Raw genomic sequence first — 13,899 nt, 5'->3', positions numbered from 1 at the left:
CAGATCGGCATCAGTCTTGATCTGAATGAATCATCTAAGCTGAAATTGCCATACATCTTTAAATTAGTAGATGAATTGATCAGTATACATACTCAGTTTATTTCAGTTGTACATGATATGTGCTAATATTACTCCTGTCCAATCCTGTATAAAGATTGTGGAGTTACAAGGTTAACCCTTTCACCACCAAACTGTTCTGCAATTTTTTTCCTTATATTCTTCAATATTTCTGGAAATGAACAATAATTTTGGAGCCAACAGATAGAATATGATTCAATTTTCAGTTTTTACTCAAAAAATTTGGCTATTTTTGTCCCGATCTTGTGAAGGAAAGTGCAGACTATAAATGGGACTATTTTGTGAATTTGTGATGGAAAGAAGGAACTGGTGGTGAAAATTTTAATGTACTACCTGGTGTTTCTGTCATGTCATGTGACAGTCAGCCTTGGCTATCATATTTGCTAATTTATCTAATAGTTATTCAGACCTACTATTTATGTTCCTGTCGTAGATAGATAATACCCCAAAATGATGCTTTCTCTCTCAGAGTGTAGTTTATCTATGATATAATATAGTCGTAATCATACTGCTGTATAAGTTCTCATAATTTTTTATTTCAGTCTGATATGGTGTTCCTGCCATGTGGACATGTGTGTTGCTGCTACCAGTGCTCATCTACAATTTCTGAGTGTCCTATGTGTAGAGGAAGAATCACATTGAAAGTCATCATTAACATCGATGCCAATCAGTCGTAGGTTTAATTTACACCTTAGTTGTAAGAAAACATGATCTCGTTTTGTGTCATTGTTTTTCAATCCAGTCATATACCCTGGGAGTATAAGTGCATTCATACTGTAGAACTGGAAATTATTATCGTTATTTTCGTGTAAGAGTCAAGCGTTTCAATTTTGCACAGTTGAAATTTTGTGACTTTTCCAATCTTTTTGTCATTCCCCACTAATCGTATGCATGGTACTGAGGAAAAGATAGCGCTCCCAACATCATATCTAAGATATATATCGGGCAAATAAAATATTCATGCATACAGTATATATTTTTCTCAAATAATTTCTCGTTCCACAGTATATTACAATGTATATAATCATCCCTTAGAGCCTACTGCAGTCTACTTTATAAAATTCTTGCTACTAACTACTACTGGTTAAGATACTGGATTGCTGTCTTAAATAAATACCACTGATGATTACATGTATCTGCGAATCATACATCTGAGAAAAACATCAGTGAAAGAAATGAATGATAATCCAACAAGTCAGTCTATACAAATTACTGTAATTTTTAAAAATGTTTTTAAATAACTTATTAGGACATGGATCTACTTCTATTATTTGTCAACTGTAACAAAAGTGATTAACAGTGAGGCTGATAGATAGATATATACAGTGTATATACAACTGATATCATTCATGCATCTATATGATACATACATTGTATATTTCTACAGTTACAGGGTCAAGCGTTCATTAGCACCAGTTGCTATCCTGCCACATACATTTACACTCAAAGGTGATGACCGGGATTATCTCAGTCATGATGCCTAACCAGTGCAATTTCCTTCTGATTATCATTTTTCATAAATTCATGTATATATCATGATTTCAACATTTTTTTACACTTTTCATGCAGGCTAGTACACTTCAAAGTTACAGAGTGCCACTTTTGGTAAACTCTCCTAAACCAGCACATCACCCTATATTGTTTTTGTTTTATATATTAACTACTAAGTATGCAGAATCAATAACAGTGGCGTTTTTAAAATCCCAAATTTCTTATTTTGTCTTTTTTAATTATCCCCAAATGTCTAGCATTTTTTTAACTAGACATATATGTAGATCAGACCAAGCTGTTGAATATTGTGGTTGAATGGATAAAAGATTATCTGTGTTACATTGAGAATACAGAGAATTATACAGTCACACTGACACACAGTTACACACATTATATTGATTATAGACACTTAGTGTTTTAAATTGGAAATCAAGTATGTTATTTTGTGTTTTCGTACCTAGTTTGTCTAGATGGTTGTTCTATGAAATAATTAGTTATTTATTAGTTATTAGTTAGTTATAATTAGTCTGAATTGTCTGTGTTTATAGTTGTTATACTTTATTCTGTCTGTATCTTAAACATTGTATATATCCATACCTATCTACTAATGCCAGACTTGGTGAGTACTTTATAGTGATTAATATTAGTTTCCTACTTGTACTTGTTTTTCTTTCAATCTCTGCATATAAATTAACTAATGTGCATAATGAGTATTACACTGTAATAGTTTAATGATGCATTTTGTCCAGCGTGTAAATATTTTCTTTCCTCTTATGTGTGAATTACGAAATCGTCGTCTGAAAACATAATGTCAGCATATTTTATTGTTTTCAAATGTCGTTAATAATAGTATCCACTTCTGTGGATCTATAATTCCAAATCTATTCCGGGGGTCCACAAAAACGACAGTTGTCGCCAGCCATCTGTGCTTTGTCATGTTTGTTAATCCAAACTCATTACGTAATACCATTTGGTTCTGATTCATACGATTTTGGTGCGTGATTCACATTGATATTGACAACATATACTGATTTGTTTCCCCATATATATTCTGTCACATTATACAGAAAAAAAATATATTGTGGTCTTCTCAGAATACAACTTTAAGTCACACTGTGTAATGAGTTAATATTAGATGTACAATTACTGGCAACTAACCATGTGATATGCAAACTACATTATGTAAATAATTCTAATCAATGTACCTTCACATGATGTTCTTCAAAGTTATTGATTCGACTTTGTTAGTTGGCTAAAGATTATAAACAACTGAGACTTGACTATATTATAATGTGTTCTGCTAAGAAGGTATTTTGATAGCCTTTGTTTTTCTTACGTTTGAGTTGTCATATATCTAGATCACTCCATTAATATCTTATGCTTATAAAATCTCAAATCAAAATCAAAATTGTTTGGAATGTGTTTATATTTTCTCTGCTTTTCTACGTCTTTCCTGGTGTTGTAAACGAGAATTGATTTTATCAGTGTGTGGATAAATCCAGCAAGCATGCGATTCTTCGTTATTTATAATATTTGTTTATTTCATACTATTGTAAAATCTGAATTACAAGCTGCATCCCTAATAGAAGCTGCACCCATTCTTTTTGGATAATTGATTCTCGTCTCTCATATTTGTAGATGATCTAGTAAAAACGGCATCACTTATGTTGCATTGTAACATTTTAATAGAATCGCAGCTTCTAATACGGATTTTACAGTATAGGCCCGAATTGGTCCGAATTGTAATATCATTAAATAGACAACCGTTGATTCTTCATTATATTAATGAATTGTACATTTCTTGCTACTAATTAATTCTAATTCTGACTGTAGGTTTTGAATATCTTTATTTTTAGCAGACACAGTATGATGGAAAATGTCTTGATAGTTTTATTTAATTATTATGAACATTTGGGTGTTCTCAAAACTGTAAATAATTTGTAAATTGTTGAATTTCCTGACCATAGTGAAATTATGTAGTTGTAGTTTGTATCATACAAGTTAAGATGTGACTGTTGTAATTCCCTGCTTTGATTGTTTTTTTTTCTACAAATTTTACTATTTGTTTTGTTTCTAATGTTAATATCACTACTGATAAATCGTAATGCAAATACCGGTAGTCAAAGTATTTGCAGACTCTGTCTTGTTCAGCATGATGAGAAATGCATTTGCTGTTTTCTTGTTCAGCATGATGAGAAATGCATTTGCTGTTTTCTTGTTCTTTTGTTGTTGCAAGAAGCATGTTTTTGTTGTTGTAAAAGTCCTGCTTTTGTTTGGTGTATATTGAAGTAAACAGCAAGTGATGAATAAGTGTCTGCCTCTATCATCAGCTGTATCATGCCAATTAATGCATGAAGTTCAGTGTATTTCATCAGTACATCTTGTTTTAAGCTAACTGGTCATCTCAGATAGTCAACAGTTCTTCTGTTAGCTTGGTATTCTTCACTTATAATAGTATATGCGAGTGTAGCAAGTATTTGTGTTGAATCCATCTGTATGACTTGTCCCACTTCTTTACGAGTGTTTTTAGTTACCGCCTGTATGTGTGTGTTCTACTGATATCTCATTAACCACTGAATTTCACTGAAATGTATATGATTTTTGATAATGTGCAGACCTGATTTGCTCTTTGTTGAAAATCTGTGTGTATTAAGTGGCTAGTTTCACATGTGTCTCAATTATCAATCGTTTGCTTTTAATAAAACTTGTGTAACAATCCAGTCCTGATTAGTTTAGGGGTGATACCGTGAGGTTATCACCTGATATCACTCGTTCATAAGCATCTCAGGTGGTATCCTTTTTATCCCATGACCAACTCTGAGTGTCAAAAATAGAAATGAAATTATGATTTTATGAAACTATGCTTCACAAATCATATGCTAATTTATAACAATTGAGTTGAAACATCTAAGCATAGATGCGCATTTGCATTTACAATCACTAGTGTTTTCCTTGATATTTTTGCCAAATGAACTATTGAGTTATTGTCATTGCACTGTGCGAGTGATTAGTGTTATTCAGTTTGAAATTCTGGTTTTGACTTTGTTTTCCCAGGTCCTATTTGAGCTTGCAGACTTTAGCATGCATAATGTCACTTTTATTGTGAAATATCAGTTATTAATATTCTATGCTGAATGTCACTATTAATATAATTTGCACCACAGACATGTGATAACTGCATATTAATTAGGCCATTTGCACACACTTAACAACTTTCAGATATCTCAAGAATCACTTAACAGATTTGAATGAACATTGTACATATACATGGGCTTGGATATTCCACAGATTTCGGGCTGAAATTCATGCTTATTAATTACACATTATTATTATTATTTTTCACATCAAAAATTTTAATCCACTTGTATGTCAAGAAAGACTCGTTATATTTCAAACATAGCTGCTTTGTGGTAATCTCCAGATTTAAACAGTTTTGGTTTTAAATCTGTGCATATTAATTGACTAATTTGTATAAATTGATCAATTATGACTTACCTAGATATTTTATGAATTATTTTCACGATCTCACACTTAAACATGGTACGTATGTGTTTGGTTATAATTAATAGATCTGATTGGTTTGTATTCAGGGTTATTTTCTAGATGCGACTGCTTTGCATTACCAATTCAATGTTCAACTTATTGAAAAATGCTACTCAATTGTTTTGATGCATATGTGTAGCCTTAGTTGACCACTATTAGTTTTGAATATTTGTAACAATAGATTCAATTCTGTAATTTTAGTAAATATTTTTGTAATTTTGCTATTTGACCTTCACTACTTAGATTGATTTGATCTTTGGCACATGTGTACCATGTACTTTGGGTGGACCCTTGTTAAATCGGGAACACTTTGCATCCTATAACCATCTTATAACCAGAGTTGATTAATTGGGTATGACTAAACACAGGAGTTGAGACACTTGTAGAATATAAGCAACATCAAGGTGAATTCTCTACTATGATGTTTATAGACTCAACTATGTTCACAGACAAATTATCAAGAAAACAGCTTCCTGAAAATTAGTGAAGATAATTTTTGTTGAAATCATTCAGAATATGACAATTACAGTTATATGCATGCACCTATATCTATTTCATGCCTCAAGTACAGTGCAGGGGAGTTCTTTTTTAGCTTTTTTTCAGACAATCGTCATAACTGTACGGTGAATTCCAACTAGAAAATTCACTTAACCAATTAGGAAAACTTGTATACAAAGTATAGTTGGAAGGGTGATTAAGTGAAACCTTGCTGTAATTAAAGGTACGACCTTGACTCTCGGCTGCAAGCTGCATCTCGAATTTGAATAAATACAGCGCATTCGTTGAAACACTATGAAACTAGTGCATCTTTACAAAATACTCTTATGGCTTGGAGTGATGGGGTTGGGAGTTACATTCATGATTCACAGTGTAGTTCTTGTAATTGTTTTTTTTATTGTACATTTATACTATGCTGTATGTTCACATTTAATAAATAAAAGTTTAGTGACAAAAACATTTTTCATTGATGACATATCTCATGGTCATGCACACTTGGTCTGTTGTAATCTGTAAAATATGGGCCATTCTGTGCGTGTGTGTGTGGGTGTGTGTGTTTTGGTTGTATACGACCTGAAAAGGTGTATTGAGAGGTGACCTTTGATGTTGCATACATATGAAAAGAACACAACATATTCTACTTTTTCTAGTATGACTTCTTGTTCACTTTCTTATGTATGGCTCTCTGGGTTCTGTCATTTTATGATTTGTCAACCTAGCATGATTACACTCCATGAAGATACGTACAGGGGAATAATGCGACATGACTATATATGACATCTTCCATGTAATCTGCATAGCAATGGAAGACAAAGATGTGAATAACTTGCCCAGTTGTGGATTTTTATACAAAAGTCATACAGGGAAATTTAGTCTCAGAACAAAAAATCGACAATCGAAAAACAAAATGGTGTGCTATTGTTTTCAGTGCATTGTCAGCGTTTGTCTCTTGAACGTGCCTGTCCAGACTGTCAGCAAACCACTTTGCTATGATTCTCCTTTGAACAGTGTTGTGTAACGCAAGAAAGTTGCCAAATAACTCACTTGGCAGCCAGGCGTTGCTGGTGGTAATTTTTACGTGGTAGAGTAATCCATGATATAAAAGAGGAATCATCTCATCAATTCAAACAAAGTATTATAGATGCACAAAGATTTGCTGAATATTTCAACCTCATGTTTGTATATTTTTGTCCTGCCTGAAATAAAATAAAATTAAAATGAATATATTTTAAACGCATTCAATTAATACACATGTATTTGTCACAGCCAAGCTTATTTTAAACGCTGTCAAAAACATGCTGCTTTTAAAAATATTTGTTATTTCGGTTACTCACGTATTTAAATGTGTAGTGTAATGAATGCACTTTATATACATTTAAAACTTACATAACTATAATAGAAATGTATTCTAATGTAAACTGGATTTACTAATTAATGATGATGTGGCTGGTTGAAATAATGGCTCAACACAGTCGACAACTAATAATGACATAGAACACGTTATAATACGAATAGACATAAGATGGTTGATATAAATGCACATATCACGCATGATGAAGTGACTGTATGAATCAATCATTGGAACTCTTGCACCATCTTATTTCACCCGCTGTTCAGCAATAGGTGATTTTCCGTACAATTGCGAGATCTCGCGAGATGCATGAAAGACGCGCGTCGAACGTCTGCCGCAAAAATCGAACGATTTGATTTTGAACTCGAATTTCTTTATTTCGTAGCTCACATCGACCGGCCGATCTTCGACAGGGGAATATTGCTTCCGAATACCCTCACCTAATCGAAATTGCCTATCATCAAATGTGGACAGCACATTATTAAGCATGGAAATGTCCCCGAAAGTACTTCGCGTTTGTCAAATCCCACGCGATGTTTGACGCGACTACGACGCTATGACCTTTGTTTGTCCTGTTTTTACGTTCGATTTCACGCATAACGCGTGATTCTCGCAGTGAACGGAAAATGGTCTATTGCGCCGTGAGGCATTGTTGAGTGATGCAGAGAATCTGAATGATTGTAATAAACTTTCTGACGTAATTCAGTTGTTCCGACTTTGTCTGAAATTGTTGTGCCCGGAGGGACTTGTTGGGCGTCATATAGGTGGCACAAAACAAAATGAACTTTGACTTTTGCTTGTAAACTTTACAATCGCCTCTGTGCTTTACACAAGATTTGTATTCAGAAAAGTATAGTAATTCACACGAATTAAAAAAAATAGTGGGTAATTTCCTGTTATTGCACGCATATATGTCAATAATTGGTACAGGAAACACAGTGGATGTCGTAAGTTATTACGAAGATACCTCAAAGTATGCACGAAGACAGTACAGCGGCAGTTCCGACCGACGCGCAGCGGAGGTCGATGCGTACTGTCTGAGTGCATACCTTGAGGTATCGTCGTAATAATCTTATTATTATTATACATCTTATCCTACCAAGGATACATCATGGGAATACCGAAATCTAAAAAGTGTAGAACAGAATCGGCGAAGTCTGGTCAAACCCTGGTGGCAGCCATGTTTGTTTTTATTATTAAAATTCAAAATTACAGGGGAATATCAGTTTAAAGTTGTATTGGTAAAGTCTTCTGTTCCATCATAAATAAACGAATAAACCGTTTCATTGAAGAAAATAAAATACTAAAAAACAACCAGGCCGGCTTCAGAAAAAAACACTGATCATTTTTTTGTATTAAAAACTCTAATTCAGAAACACATTAAAAATAAACAAAACTGTTTGTTTTGTAGATTTTGCCAAAGCATTCGACACGGTATGAAGAGTAAGGATATTCTATTAAAACTATTAAAAATAACATTAATGACAAGATTTATAAAATAATAAAAAACTTGGATTCAAAAACAAAAGCTTGCATTAATATAAATAATTCACTATTCATAGAGGAGTAAAACAGGGATGTATAACTAGCCCAACTCTTTTCAACATTTTTATTAATGATTTAAAGGATAGTTTGGATAATGCCAATACTGAATCACCACTCCTGAATAATAACACTGTTAACTCTATTTTATATGCAGATGATTTAGCCCTTATTTCCACTACCCAGGCCGGTCTACAGACATCATTAAATACGCTAAATGAATATTGCAATAAGTGGAAATTGAGTGTGAACTTTTCAAAAACTCAAGTTGTTATCTTCGGTTCATCAACATTGAGAAAATAATACCAATTCAGTTTTGGAAATGATAACATTCAAACAACAAACAGTTATACATATCTATGAATCACAATAACATCAAATGAGAGTTTTGCTGATGCCATGTCAAATTTAGCAGGTAAAGCTGAAAAATCAATTTGCATAATGAACAAAGTACTTTTAAGAAATCTAGACATAAAACTAAAAATGAAACTATTTAACATTTACATAAAACCAATTTTGCTTTATAGCTCAGAATTATGGGCCCTAGACTTGCAGGACATTCAGGACAATGCTAAATGGGACAAAACATCAAATGAAAAAATCAATATTAAATTTTGCAAACAAATTTTACAAGTAAATAAAAAATCCTGTAATTTAGCATCAAGAGCAAAGGTGGGTCATTATCCACTACTACTCAGTGCAAAAGTTCAAGCTATTAATTACTGGTTGCATATAAAGGAACTCCCAGATGATAATCTAACAAAACTGGCATACCTAGAACAAACACAACACAATACTATACAATACAAATGGCTAAATGCAATACATACAATATTGAAAGACAATTCACTAAACTTCATAAAAGAAAAAAAAAATCACTATCAAACAAAAAAACAAATTAATCAAATTTTAAAAACCTCCCTTGGAAATAAATATACCAATGAAAATAGCAAACTGAGAACATATGCTAAATGTATACAGAGTCATATTTGAATGAACTTGACACTCATAATTAGTAACCATAACTTGGCAATAGAGGAAGGCAGATATTCATTTCCTAAGAAACCTATGAACAACAGAATATGCAAAAACTGTGACACAAATTCAATTGAAGATGAAGAACATTTTATATTGAATTATAACACACAGAGGGAAAACTTCATCCAAAAAATGATGACACTACTTTCATCCAACAATAAAAATATACAGTTCACATATATACACTCAAGCAAAGATCCTGGCATAATCATAGAACTGGCCAGTTATATTTACACAACAAAAATATGTATCTAACATTTAAATACTAGTTAAGTTCTTTTGTTTTTGTACAATTCTTACATATATCTTGTTATTATTTTAAAGCTTTTTTTGCTGTACTTATTCTATGTAAATCTTTTTATACGGAGGCAATAATATATTATTATTATTATTATTATTATTATTATTATTATTATTATTATTATTATTATTATTATTATTATTACGCGCGCAATCATTCCACACCCCGTAAATACCTAAAAATTACGGCACGCTGTAACATATGGCATTACGGTGACAGATGTGTAATAATATTTCTTATGTACTGCAGATCACCACAATACCTCATTATGAAGAACGTATCTATTTAATCGTCAAGTGTTTTAAAACAGAGCCAGAATATTACTGTTTAATTTTTACAGGGGATACATACACTTCACATTGTCAAAACTAGGTGGTTGGATATTTAGCGTGCATCAATTACTGATTATCTCATCAATTTCGATAGTTGACGTCAGGCTGTTACACGTGCACGTCACTGATAATGACGTAATATATCACTTTACTCAATGTGTATGCTCTGACATATGTAGGTAAGCGTTTTTTGAAGAAAAAAAAACTAATACTAATCGTAACTAGACCGTTAGTTACAGGTGATTTTAACTGTACATTGAACGTCATTTGAATGTAATCACGTTTTGAAACACGCTTCCCATCTGTACAGGTGATAACGTGAACTAATTGGCACTTGGTTCTGTTTCTATGACGAATCCAAGAAGTTTACTTTGTTCAGAGTGAAAGCCACACTAGGTTGGATATATTCAACCACATTTTTAAAGGTTAACCTGCTTTCTACATCCACCTTTTCTGATCATAAATAAATCAAATTAATAATTTCTCAGAAAAAAGTTGGTAATCCAGACATGCGAGTGCCTACAGAAACCTAGTTACAATCTTTAATTTTATACTTTTGGGACCGTGGTTTAAAAGGCGGTAGTCGTCGCGCCACGCATGCACGAGATATATGGGTCTCATATAAACAAAGATGGCGACTTTGACTGTTGCGGAGACCAACGAATGCAAACTAAGATGTTACCAAGCTTTATCTAACAAATATGACAAAAATGGCAAAAAGTGAAAAGTCTATTATCTTATAGTCAGTATTTCACAAAAGAATATATGAAGCATGATATATATTTGATTGATAAAAGACCATGATAAAAATACAGGCATATTTTAAACACTAAATTTTATCTGATTAAAATAGCTCTTCTATAGTCTAGACCCTAATATGTGCACATAACAAGTGAACGAAATTATTTAACTGTGAAGTGTTACAGTTGCGCACCAGTTTTCGCCTTTCCAAAAATGATGTTCAGGTATACTGAGCATGGCCAGATGCAAGTTGTCAAAGAAATTTGAAGCAGGGCAAATGAACAAGAAGAGCCCTACCATGTGTGTACCAGGTGACAAGCCCAGTAGTTATATTACTAAATGAGTGACACAGCGCACCGCTCAAGCAGCTCATTTCTCTCACATTATTTCTATTCGTTAGACATTGACGCACTACTTGCGATGAAAGTATTATGCTAAAAGGGAATACAAAAAGAACGGATCAGCGCATTCCATATATGCATCAATAGTATAAGCTGAGTTTCATTGTATCATATTACTCATTTTCATGTAATCTAAGTGTTTGGGAGATAACAATCTTGTAATACGAGGAAATTACACTAAATTGTGCAATACATCTTTGTTAAGTATGACATATTTATGATGCATTTTGTTTTTGGTCGTCACGTGTCTCGACTAGTTGAGTGTGTAATTAAATCAACTAATTTATTGAAATGCACGTTTCTATTTAAGATCATAACCTTTAACGCAATTGGTACGTACATATATCACACTAGTCTTTTTTTTACATCTTAGAATGCATTTGCATTGTAGAATACACCCCCATAGTACTAATGGTAGGTGGAGTGAATATTCAGCCTGTTGTTATCCATTACATGTGTTTCATTTCTTTGTGTAGCTTGGGGAGACATTACGTCGAGTTTCTATTGTCCCCATATGACAGTAATCGAGTATGTGTGGTTGGTTTCATCACACTGTAAATATATATTGCTTCAATTGAGCACAAAGGACAATTTAAAATAGACACACCACAGACAATGTAGGTATCTTTTTTATCACAGTACTCCGCACAGGCCTCAAGTCTTATTGCAACCTTTATATGTGTGATTACCATGGATCATTACAGTCAAATAACTGCAGGTGAATACTTTTTTTTAGGTTTCTGCACTATTATATCCTAGTGTACTATAATGGAGAATCATTCAGTACCCCCAACTGTTACAATAAAGAATAAGTAATGGACCGGTTTTAAAATGTTGCCAGTCACAAAACATCTACATTATCTATTTAGTATTAATAATAAGTTGGTGGATCTTATTCATATTTTTTCTTTATCAAATATTAAATTCTGTCAGCTTAAGCGTGAAGGATGTGTTAGTTTTTTTCTATTGAAATGTATTATTTATCATTATATATCACATGGTTTTGAAAAATACATACACAATTAATAATGCATTATTGTGTCTTGTGTGTTAATGAAAAACAAAATGGTTTAAGTTCATGACTGCGTTAAGTAAAACACCTAGGTCAGATCGATGGGCAAACCAATTTGAAGTCGACAGCTGTACTCATATCCATATCAGCAGTAATCAATCTTTATTTTTGCGTATTAGACGAGATCTCTTTCCACAAACAAGTCAATCAATGAAAACACGTTGAAGGGCATGAACTCATTGTTATTTAGACCTACATTGGTTTTGGTGGTGCAATACGTTTTTTTATTTACAACGGTTTTTGTAACAAGCATCACAACACAGTCACCTGGTAAGTATATTGTTGTGCATAAAAGTAACTAAAAGGTTCTGCAGCGGGGTTACCATCATTTCCGGATTTAACAGTATCGAGAGCAAAAACTTAGGTACTGTGCCAATAAAACAACAGTAAACAATACAATCGAAACCCATTTCACAAAATATTTCTTCCATTTTTTCGGGATAAATGTTGATTAGCGAAAGAAAACAGCTGCGCTGATTTGTATTTGAATAACGAGGTCGCTTTCCCATTCAGCCAATGAATCCGTATACCGTATATGCATTTTAGTCTATGTTAATAAATTAACACTGCAGTTTTATGAAACACGGAAGGGATGTCAATAATGCCTTGCTAACAACCACAGTCATGCTTTGAAGGCTAATTACTGCATGTGTATACCGAACACATTTTGCATTGTATTGGATTCTTTTTACAAAGTCATCATTGATATATGCGAGAGATGTGTGATATGCTCAAAGGCAGGTTTATGGGCATCCAGTGTCTCCAGACATTTAGATTTTCTGCCAAGTCTTAAGATTGTCATTTCATTAAACATTTCTGCTTTTGCTTCTTTTTTCCATACAGCCCTTCAGTAAATTATAGCCAAATTTAAATTATAAATTATATTTTTTTACTAGAGATAATATGTATAATTACTTTAATTACTACTTTCACCTCCCTTTTTTGCAGTACTTCTTAATTGTGTTTTTTCTGTTCGACTATCTGATATGCATCCGTTATATAATCAGGTAGAACGATTAATTAAGAGTTTCGATTTTCAACGGACTGTTCACAAACGTTGATATTTATCAATCTGCACTGATTAAACGGACTCTCGAAATATTGTTGGCCATTTCACAAATACAATGTTACGCTATCACATGATTTTTTTCACTGTATTGAATTTTCCCTTAAAATAGCAAAACAATAGTTATCTCGAGAACCAAGAATGACATTGATCGTATATTTGTATTTCAGCATTTAGATACAACGTACGACACAGTATAAAACTCATTTAACGATTAGTCTGACGTGGTTTTGCCACTGTTGAACGTGGATTACTTTTTGATTGAAACAAATTGAAAGATCTCCATTGAGCCTACTCCCCACTGCTTTGGAAACTTGAAACTAATAATCTTAATTAAATTGTATGTGGTGCATTAGTTCAGCTCTTTAATGGAAAGATAAAGGATTGAAATTGGTTCAATTCCGAAAAAATCACAACGATTATCCACGTGGTGTAACTACCATAA

At 32.9% G+C, this 13,899-nt stretch overlaps 1 protein-coding gene across 1 annotated transcript in view; it reads left to right on the top strand.

Moving 5' to 3' along the window:
• The window catches only part of LOC100369519 (E3 ubiquitin-protein ligase LRSAM1-like), a 45,772-nt gene extending 39,705 nt beyond the window's left edge, over positions 1 to 6,067 (top strand). The window contains exon 21 of the mRNA XM_078009975.2: positions 621 to 6,067. Coding sequence (XP_077866101.1) covers positions 621 to 755 — 135 coding nt within the window. The 3' untranslated portion in view covers positions 756 to 6,067. The remainder of the gene's footprint in view (positions 1 to 620) is intronic.
• The last annotated feature ends 7,832 nt before the right edge of the window (positions 6,068 to 13,899 follow it).

Source organism: Saccoglossus kowalevskii, chromosome 17 (assembly GCF_978046115.1).
Source record: "Saccoglossus kowalevskii chromosome 17, keSacKowa6.1, whole genome shotgun sequence".
Taxonomy (NCBI): Eukaryota; Metazoa; Hemichordata; class Enteropneusta; family Harrimaniidae; genus Saccoglossus; species Saccoglossus kowalevskii.
This window is presented reverse-complemented; position numbering and strand designations above follow the sequence as displayed.